This window comes from Bison bison, unplaced genomic scaffold (genome assembly GCF_000754665.1).
Source record: "Bison bison bison isolate TAMUID 2011002044 unplaced genomic scaffold, Bison_UMD1.0 scf7180017864345, whole genome shotgun sequence".
NCBI classification, from domain to species: Eukaryota; Metazoa; Chordata; class Mammalia; order Artiodactyla; family Bovidae; genus Bison; species Bison bison.
Window position 1 is genome coordinate 3,506,297 of NW_011494917.1, and position 11,118 is coordinate 3,517,414.

Here is an 11,118-nt window from a genome sequence, read left to right on the forward strand (position 1 = left end):
ATGAAACTAGAACACTTTCTAACACCATACACAAAAATAAACTCAAAATGGATTAAAGATCTAAACGTAAGACCAGAAACTATAAAACTACTAGAGGAGAACATAGGCAAAACACTCTCCAACATACATCACAGCAGGATCCTCTATGACCCACCTCCCAGTACAGCCACTATGGAGAACAGTGTGGAGATTCCTTAAAAAACTGGAAATAGAACTGCCTTATGATCCAGCAATCCCACTGCTGGACATACACACTGAGGAAACCAGAATTGAAAGAGACATGTGTACCCCAGTGTTCATCGCAGCACTGTTTATAATAGCCAGGACATGGAAGCAACCTAGATGTCCATCAGCAGATGAATGGATAAGAAAGCTGTGGTACATATACACAATGGAGTATTACTCAGCCATTAAAAAGAATACATTTGAATCAATTCTAATGAGGTGGATGAAACTGGAGCCTATTACACAGAGTGAAGTAAGCCAGAAAGAAAAACCCCAATACAGTATACTAACGTATATATATGGAATTTAGAAAGATGGTAACAATAACCCTGTATACGAGACAGCAAAAGGGACACTGATGTATAGAACAGTCTTTTGGACTCTGTGGGAGAGGATGAGGGTGGGATGATTTGGGAGAATGGCATTGAAACATGTATAATATCATGTATGAAACGAGTTGCCAGTCCAGGTTCGATACACGATACTGGATGCTTGGGGCTGGTGCACTGGGATGACCCAGAGGGATGGTATGGGGAGGGAGGAGGGAGGAGGGTTCAGGATGGGGACCACAGGTATACCTGTGGCGGATTCATTTTGATATTTGGCAAAACCAATACAATATTGTAAAGTTAAAAAATAAAATAAAAATCAAAAATACAGAATCTGTAACTCTTCTAAAAAAAAAAGAAAGAAAGAAAAGAAAAAGTGCCCTCTGTTGTCTAGACAGTGGTCTCAGTGCTGGCTGTAGACTAAAATCACCTGGGAAGCTTTTTAAAAAGAAAATACCTTCAGAGATTGGTTGTATTGATCTAATGTGGAGGCCTACTATCTTTAAATTTTTTACCTAGGTAGTTCTGGCATTCAGCCACTGATCCAAAGAGACAGGAAATCTGTCTGTCTCTTGGGGCGTGTCTGCCATCTCCTGTGGCATGGGAACAAAAATGATACCTAGAAGGGAAACCAGGAAGTCTCTTTCCACTAAACCTAAGGCTTTTTAGAAAGAAAGAGTATCTTCTTGTCTCTATTACCATCAACTCCCCACCCCACCCGCCTGCCCCCAGCTTGAAAAGAAGACTTCTCTTCGCCTTTTCTCCCCACCCTGGCAAGAGCTCCTGGTCTGAAAGTGATAGAACATTAGAAGAAACTGTTTCATTCTGTGAGCGACCAGTTGTGTTGTCTTAATCTTCAGAACTAAGGTTGTTGGGGGTGTTTTTTTGGCTTGGCTTTTTTTTTTTTTTTGGTTTTTAAGTATTTATATATATATATAAATTTGGAATTTTGTTGATTAAAGTGGATGCCTGCAAGACTGAATCTAAAGGCCTATTCAGCAGTATTTGCCTACTGTATTATATAGTCTAGTGTAAGAATACTACATGGTTTAAAAAAAAAATGCTGCATGCTTTGTCCATTTGAATTTGCACACCAAAGACCGAAGAATTAATTTCCTCCCAAGAGATAACAACACATTAGGCAGAAATAGAAGCATAGGGGGTGGGGGAATCTTTCATAAGGATTTAAAATGCAAACCATGATATTCAAGCCTGTCACGCTCACTTTAAAAGTTAAAAACCTCCACAAAGACTGTCTTGACAAAGCAATCAAAGTATTTCTGCAAACAACAATCTAGAAATTTACAGACATCTGTATTATAATATTTTAATTAGAAGTGGGTGGCATTTATAATTTTAGTCAGGGATTATTGTTTCAGTAATGACAGTTGAACAGCCCTATACCACATCCACAATGGGTGTTCAACATTTGGTTGCAGTTCAGTCTTGAATAATTGGTTTTATATTTTGAAAGTAAAATTGTATATGATGGAATTGGGGGATTATAAAAATTTGTACCTGGAGATGAAAGTTCTTTCTGAATTGACATTTCTGTGCAGCTGGTGATGCCTTAGTTTATGGTCACTGGGGGCAGATATCAGTAATTAAAATTCATATAACACAAAAGCTATTTCTAGTCTAATAACTAGCCTAGTAGTATTTTGTGGCTGCGAACAAGTTAGAAATCTGATTGCTTTGAGTGTCGTTTCCTGATACTGCCAGTGCAAAACAAAATGCCCAAAGGAAAAAGAGCTAAGAGGAGAAGAAATAGCATTATATCCAAACAGTAGTCTTTTCCTAGACTGGTGCATATCGTGTGTTGTATATTTGTGAAATTAATTTTTAGTACAGAGTTATAAGTACAATATTAAGACTTCATTTGTACACTGATGAGCTTAGAAAAGAGAAGTTACCTCAGGGATCTTAGTTTTGGCGTGAGTATAATTTGTTGCTAATAATTTCATGATCATGGGATCATTTTAGTCCCTTTTTATAGTTATATGTACTTTGGAACCACCTGATACCACAGAGCAGAATTGGGGTAATGTATCTCTCTTGAACATTATTTAAAAAAAAAAAAAAGATTTAAATAATGCAGTACTACAAAAATTTTATTGAGCAATTGATAGGCGTGGTTAATGCAGAAAGATAAGCATACAGGTCTTGTGTGTTTTCTCCCCATTTTAAAGGAGGAGAGCACCAATGTTAAATGCAGTGTTTTTGAGATTGAAACATGTAAACCAAGATTTAAAAAGAAAATTTTCTGTGTAGAATTGGTACTTTTCTTACTGCTCATTAACATTACAAATCACAACCTAATCTGACTCTTAATCAATACCTTCAGTATTGATTTTGAAGTTTCTTTCTAATTTATTCTCAGTTCTTATCTTTAGTCCTTTTGGGTCTGACCTATGGCTTTTAGGGTTGGGACAACTTGATAACAGACGCTTAAGTTTTTCCTCTCTACTGCCTACTGGACTGTATGCCCTCTCTAAAGTGGACTGTCTTGCTTTGGTAGTAGAGTCGCTCAGTCGTGTCCAACTCTTTGCTACCCCATGGACTGTAGCCTACCAGGCTCTCCATCCATGGGATTTTCCAGGCAAGAGTACTGGAGTTGGCTGCCATTTCCTTCTCCAGGGATCTTCCTGACCCAGGGATGGAACCCAGGTCTCCCACATTGCAGGCAGACGCTTTACCATCTGAGCCACCAGGGAAGTCCTATCTTGCTTTACCAGCATGTTTTGTTACTTGAAAACATTTTTCCTGTTCATCTTCCTAGCTTCTCGAGTCATTTTACATGAGGAAGAGAGGGCTAAGAGTGGAAGCTGAATTTGCCATAACTTCTGTTTCCTATTCCCTGAATTTAAATTTTTCCATCTTCTTTCAGCATAAATTAAAGCTGGGATGGAAAAGAAGAAAGAATACGGTACAACTGTGGCTCCATACTGAGAATACAAAAGCATAGCACTAGCCTTTTGCTAGGTTCCCTCTCTGTCTTGTTTTTCTTGAGGATCAGTTGTAGCCACGCGTTTCGGGAAACAAACTCACTCAGAAGGACAATGCAGATAGTGGAGTGCAGTTTATTACACCGGCAGGCCCAAGGCAGAGTCTCCTCTTAGCCAAGGACCCCGACCAGCATGTGTGAAAATCTTTTATACCCCATGTGTACGTGTCTGAACCCACCACTCCAAATTCCTTGAGACTTACATAAACCAAGGAAAATACAATCCCAATAACCCCATCATCCACGTGCTATGTGCTCATGTGCTCAAACAGTCAAACAATTAGCCAATAATCAGTAAACCCGAGGTTACAGTCCAATAGATACAGAAAAATTTATGGCCTCTCTGGAGGAAGGGGTGATTAGTATGTTTTCTCTTAGGCAATGAGTAACCTAGATACGATCTTCAAGGTTCCCTCTGTCTGGAGGGGGTCTTATCCTTCTGTTGTTGTTTTCATAGGCACTAAACAGAGTTCAGAGTCCATTGGAAAGGTGGCTGAGTATGATCAGCATGAACAGGCCTAAGATGGAGTCCAGGCCCTTTGAATTCCTTCTTCACAGTGACCTTTCACTGAATGAAATCCCACACCCCACTCAGGCCTTTAAGAAGGAAATAGGCTTTCTCCACTCTTCCTTTGTCTGATTCTACCTCCCTCTATTTTGTAGATGCCAAGTTTCTTATCTTCCACTTGGTCGGAGTAAAGGGTTATCGTATCTTCTTCCCGTGGTCCATACTTTTATACTCTTTCCTCTGGCCCTGCTTTCTACACTGTCCATCACAGTGGACAGAGCAAACCCTTTCAAGCACAGTGCAGCTGTGGAAGGGAATTTCAGGATGCAAACTGAGTACAGTTATAAACGGGGGAAAATATGACATAGTTTAGACATTGGTCAGCAAAGCAAGGCTTAAATGTGCATCACTTTAAGGTATTCCATGCCGTTGTTCCTCTTTTTAATCCAAAGAGCCTCCTTTTTGTAGATGTGTGGTTTTGTCTTGGTCTATCATGCTTTCTTTCTCCATCATACAGCCACTGTCTTAGTTCTCTCCTCCTTTTAACCCGAGAGAAAGAAAATTCTGTCTCGAGTGGCCCCCAAGTCCATTTCTTTTGGTCTTGGCTATAGCTCTGCAGCCTCCTTTCTCGTGGAATCGGGGCAGAATCTGTACTTCTGCCTTTGACCATAAGTGCATTTTTTTTCACCATACAGTGAAAAAAATATTTTTTCAACAATACAGTCTGTGCCCTGCATTTATGCTTTTTTCCCAACGTCATGAGTTGTCCTAGGTAACTCTGTGGTCTCTTTTACTACATTACTACATTTAAAATACTCAAGGCCCTCTGTATACATTTTAATACACGAGCCTTAAGAAAGGGATACCTTTTGAAAGAGAGTATCTTATTTACTCCCATATTTTAGTGCAGTTGTTGTTGTTGTTTAGTCACTAGGCCGTGTCCAACTCTTTTGTGACCCCCATGAACTGTAGCCCATCAGGCTCCTCTGTCCATGAGGTTTCCCAGGCAAGAATACTGGAGTGGGTTGCTATTTTCTTCAGTTTTAGTGCAATACCAAGCATCTAATTCATGCTTAATCTATTGAGGAGCTGAATGGATTTCAAGTTTTACTCTCCAGGTATACATATCACAAAAATTAAGACATTCAATTTAGCTCTTTCTTCTTGTCTAGCTCCTAATTTTATTTATTGAAAGACCAATACTGTTGTCAGAGTTACTTCTTGCCTCTAAAGTCTCTGATTATATTTAAGGTATATTTTTAGTCTTAACATCAATAGAAATTAGATTTTCTCTCTTTACGTCTCTCTTGTTAAAATACAGAGAATAAGCCTAACTATATGAAGCTGGAATTTGTACATAATTCAGTTGTATGTTTTGATATGCATTTCTCCATCTTTGAGGCTAGTCTCTCTCTCTCACAGTAATTCTGTTGATGCACAAAAGATTGTGCTCTGACAGCTTTTACGCAGCCTGCTGATGCTTTATTGACCAGGTGGGCTGCTGCTGCAGTCTGCATTGTTGTTTAGTCGCTAAGTCGTGTCCACCTGTTTTGCGACCCCATAGACTGTAGCCCACCAGGCTCCTCTGTCCATGGGATTCTCCAGGTGAGAATACTGGAGTGGGTTGCCATTTCCTTCTCCAGGGGATCTTCTTGGCCCAGGGATCGAACTCGCATCTCCTTCATTGGCAGGCGAGTTCTTTACCACTGAGCCACCAGGGAAGCCCTACAGTTTATATATATATATCTGTCCTCTAACAAGTTTCTGAGGCTTTATCAAGATAAAGTTAATAAAAAAAAAAAAAAAAGAAAAGCTTAATCAACGGACATGAATGCAAGCAAATTGCGTGTTTTCAATAAAGAGTTAACTTTTTTACAAATGCACATATGTCTGGATGGTAACACCATTCGTGCCATTGCTTACTTCATTTTACAGAAGAAGCAAGTTCAAGGAGGTCACGGGGTTGGGAGGAGAAAAGGCCACCTGTCACCACCCTTGTTCTTTGGTTTTTACCAAGATTTCCCAATTTACCAAGATTTCCTCCCTAGAAAACCTGTTGTCTGATCTCTCTGCCCCTCAGCCTTCTTCCTGCCCTGAAAAACTCTCATTTTGAAAGATATTACCTACCAAATGGCATAGACAGATAAACTCTTTTACTGTATTTTGGGTAATCAAAAACAAAGAGTTGCAAATAGACTTTGTGATCCACATGATGTGATTTCAGTGAAGATGGGCTTTGGGGGAGGAAATGGACACATTACATAAAGCTTTAGGGAACAGTGAAAATGGTTTACAGGTGGGCACTAACCTTCCTGGAGCCTTAAAGGTCTGAGGAGCCCTAGGAGCAAAGAAGGCCATAGATACTGAACTACCGCTCTTTGACCTGCTGCCTTGCAATTTAAAATCTAATAGTGGAGGATGGAAAAGAGTACCTGTGTTTCAGAGTGAGCACATTGAATTGATGCCTTCGGGATTTTTGCTTTCTTCACATAGATTGAATATGAAAGGAAAAAGAAAGAAGATGGAAAGCGAGCCCGAGCTGATAAACAACACGTTTTGGACATGCTGTTTTCAGCTTTTGAGAAGCATCAGTATTATAATCTGAAGGACTTGGTGGACATCACAAAACAACCTGTGGTATGTATATGCTCACACTGATCCTTTAAATAGGTTTAAACAGGCTTCGTTAACACGGCTTTGCTGAAGAGAAGCGTGGTGTGAGTTGGTAAGTTCACCTGCACCCATGCTGGTGCTGGGTCTTGTTCCCGCATGGAAAAGCTGTCTGCGTGCAGTCTTTTTTCTTCCTTCCTTTCCTCCCCTTTTCTTTCTTCCCCTCTCTTCCTTTCCGTTTCTTTTTTAAATCTCAGCTTCATTGTTTTAATTTTAAATACATTTAGTATCAATAGTTCATATGAAGAAGAGGCAGATTTGTCCTCCTTTTGATCTTTGACTGATCCTTGACATTAAGCCTAAAGTCTCTTTGTTTATAGCATTTCTAGTCTTTCATTTGTTCTTCTCCCTCCCTCTAGAAAAGCTCAACTTTAAGAGTCACTGTTTTTTCACAGTGAGTGTTTATCCCTGTCTTGTGAACTGTTCTCTGTGGATTTTTTTTTAAATCATCTAGCACTAACATTAGGTCCTTTCAAACTTGAGCTGTAGAGCCTCACAGTGCTCGTTGAGATTATGCTTGGGTTGGCCTAGTCTCCATTTTCAAGGAAATTTTTAATAAATTGATGTTTTAGAAAATTTTTGTTCTATAAATAATCATTTTTTAATCACTTCTCCAGACGTTTGTATTAATACCTATCTGAAAATAATCTGTGTTTCTAATCCATTTAAAATGCTGGAAACAAGGAAGGGATCGAAACCCTTTCTCTAGTCTTTGGGTCACATTTCCTTCCATTTAACTTTCTCACACCTAAGCTTAGCAAAGTGGCAGATTGAATTATAGCAGTATTTTACTTACAGATTTTTAAAACTTAGGTGGAAACCCCTTTATTCTTGTCCTCCTACCCAGTTTCCTTTATCATTTTATCCACCTTGCCAGGATGCCCAAGAATATGTTAATTCTAACTGCTCCATTTATTTGCCTCAGAATATGGAACAAGATAACCAGTTTTGTAAAATATTTTAACATAAATGACTCCATGGTTTGTTTTTTTTTTATGTATTCAAAGCTTCAGGAAATTATTTCTGAAACTTCAGTATTGATGGTGCAGTTTCCCACTTCTGTAGAGATTTCTTTACTGTTACGCTTCATGCTTTCACTTTTTCATTAAGAAAGAAATTTGAATTCCAAAAGACCTAAATACTTTTTCTTTAACCAAAGAGAAGGAAAGTGCTCATGCTGGCAGTATTATCAACTCATCTTAATGACTTCACTCCCTTCAGCATCAAAGCCTTAGAAACAGCATTCCAAGCTAGATTAAAAAATTTGAAATAGAATAATTCATAAGCTAAACTCCATTTCTTCTGCTTTTAATGAAGTTTATCTTTGTATTTTTATATATACATGAAAAGGCTATTCCAGATATTCTGGATGCAAATGACGTAGTCTCATAGAATAAAACACACACACAGTTAGATGTGGGAAAGTAAGTGTTTGTAGAGGGACATTCAGATAAGTGCTAAGGAAAGCTCTTTCTTTGCCTTAACATGGAATGACATAATGTTTCTAAAGTTTATTCATTTTGCAGCAGAGAAAAAGGATAACTAGCTTTCTCTCTGTCTTGGCTGTTCAGATAATTTTTATGTGGTGGAACTCAGTGACTCTCTTAACAGAACCTCTTAATTCATGGTCAGTAGGTGGGCTTTAGGAGATCCAGCAACCCCCTGAATATGTACAGAAATGTGTGGATTTTTGGGGGGAGCAGATTTGTAGTTTATGTCAGATTCTCAGAGAGCCTGGGAACCTCAAAGAGCTTGAGAACAACAGATCTAGAAACTGAAATATTTTATAGTAGTTTTATTAATTAGGGACTAAATTGCCTGTAAAGCATTAAGTGTTTGAAGGCAGGTTTGTATATTGTTCACATCCCTAAATATTCATACATTCCACAACACAGTTATGGTAGCAATCCAATAAATATTAGATGAAGTGATTTAAGGAAAAGGAGATGGTGACATCCTTTACCTTTTAGGGCCACCATATTTTCCTCGGGTGGATTTTGACAGACCTCCTGTTGTCTGTGGCAGGAGCGGGGTACAAAGAGCTGTCTCAATAAAGCATAGAGTGCCAGAGCTGCAGTTACTCTCGTGTAGAGGAGAGGACAGGACATGGTCACATGGGCTCTAGTCCTGCCGTTTACCTCGGTGGGATCTGGAGAAGTCACGTCGTCGCTAAAACTGAGGGAGCTGGACTGGATAATCATCGTGACCTCTCCCAGTGCTCCGTCTATGATTCTCTCCCTCTCCTGTTCCATCTCCTCTCCATCTCCCACTCACATTCAGACTGAGCTGGCAAAGCCCGTTGACCTAGAAAGTGGCTAGAGCCCAGCTCTCCTCCGTGTAGGTAATTCTCTCTTTTAAAAGGGTCACAGGACGTAAGTCGGTCTGTACTAATGGGCTTCAGTACACACACCCTTACTAATTTGATTTTAGTCTGAGCAGTACCAGGAGAATGAAGGAACCCAGTGTAGCATTAAAGTCAGTGATCCAGGAAGGAGACTTCCTGATGGAAAGAGCACAGGACTGGGAGTAACAGGACCTCAGTTCATGTCCCAGTCCTGCCATTTAGCCAAATAGCCTCAGGTACTTGATATGCATTTAATGGTTTAATATGTTATATAATTTAATATTTAATTTACTTGATATATGACATTCTTAATATAAAATTTACTAATATATTCAAGTTAAATGTGTATAATATTATACTTTGTAAATTTGTCTTAAAAATACCTAGTTTATAGGTTCCTTGTAATAATTTTAATGTTTATGAAAGTTGCATTTGTCAACAGCAAAGTATTTTGCTAATATTTATTGTTAGTATTATTAAACAAATTTTTGAGCCCTGTGTAAAAGGGAGGAAAAGAGATCTTCTTGGTGTTGAGTTCTTTAGTCAGTGCATTTAATGACACGCTCTGGTTTTCTGCGGCCCCCAGCGCCTCTCTTGATACCAGATTTCTGACCACGATGTGCTCATTTTAACACGTCCTCTTTGTTATTAGCACTACTACTATATTCTTAAGTTACCATCTGCTTTCTGACCTTTAGGATGTCATTTTTGACATTCTGAGTGCATCTGAAGTATTTTCTTGTTTTTCTAGTTCCTTCCCTTCCAGTCTTCTTCCTAAAAACCTTCACTCCTGCAAGCGAAATTATTGATTAGAGAAACTGCCCTTAAGGGCCAGCCTGTATCCTTCATTCACCAGTGTGTGACTTGCATAAGCAATCAGAGAGTTAAAGTTACTCATTAAGGACAAATAAGCCAATTTTAAAAGGCCAGGCTCTGGTAACTGATAAAAAAGTCAGAAACACAGCATCCATTTAAAGGAGTGTTTTCATGAATTTTAAATTTTGACTCCCCACCATCCCCCCGCCAAAGTAAAATATCAGAGGAAGCCTATTATTTCTCTGTTGACAGTCTTTGCTCTTTTACCTTAAATGTGTTATGTCAAGTCTTTCTTCATATTTTATTGTATCTGTAAAATAATAGCATAGCAGCATTTCCTTCAGGAATTCAAGCCATTTAAAGCTTTATGTAATTGTTCCCTTTGAAACCCCAGACTGCCAAGACCACTATGAGCCCAAGCACCCTGTTCTCCAGCACAGCACCCCTTGCCCAGGGTTTCTCCAGACATCCATTTCTGTTTAAAGTGTCATCAGAAATCAGCTCTAATTGTAACTGAACCTCTTCATTTTCTTGTGCTCCGCGTCCATTTGATTTCAGGTCAAGATTAAAGGAACTTTATCTTTAATTATTGATGATCCCTTGTAAATCAGCAGTCCCCAATCACGTCGACTCAGTGGACCATTTGCCTTTAAATTCAGAGTGTGTAATTGAACAGTTTGCATGCTTTTATAAAGTAAGTTCACATCAACAAGAAAAATGAGGCAAAGATTTGCATGGCTTTGATTTTGAAGCAGCTTGGTACCCCTAAGCTTAAGTTGCCCAGAGCTAAATAAGCTCAACAGGCCGTTGCTCGTTTGCTCAAAATAGGCTTTTAATAAAGCCAGTGCAGCAATAAAGTAATGTTAACCTGATCCTCAGAGCTTGTTTCCAGACAGGCCTGAATAGAAATAAGTGGAATTTGGCATCAGTAAGATACAAAAAGATAATGTTTTTTAAAGGGAAAAAGTGGCTAAAGAATTTGATATACTTAGCATTTCTCCTGTCAAAAGATAAAAGTTTATTTACAAGCATATGTTGTTATAGACCTGTCAGTTGGCTGGGACTTGTTCAGCTGCAAGAAAAGAAAACTGAGCTCAAACTAGCTTAAGTAAAAATACAGTGTATTGGCTCCTGTAGCTGAGAAGTTCAGGAATGCATCTTGCTTTAGACATGGCTGGATCCAGCTGCTAATACTATTTAGTTAGCCCAGTTCCCCCCCACC

At 39.0% G+C, this 11,118-nt stretch overlaps 1 protein-coding gene across 1 annotated transcript in view; it reads left to right on the forward strand.

The window, feature by feature from the left end:
- Window positions 1-8,783, forward strand: part of GTF2F2 (general transcription factor IIF, polypeptide 2, 30kDa) — a 125,999-nt gene extending 117,216 nt beyond the window's left edge. Inside the window, exon 7 of the mRNA XM_010854623.1 lies at window positions 6,560-8,783. Within this exon, the coding sequence (XP_010852925.1) occupies window positions 6,560-6,724 (165 nt within the window). The 3' untranslated portion in view covers window positions 6,725-8,783. The remainder of the gene's footprint in view (window positions 1-6,559) is intronic.
- The last annotated feature ends 2,335 nt before the right edge of the window (window positions 8,784-11,118 follow it).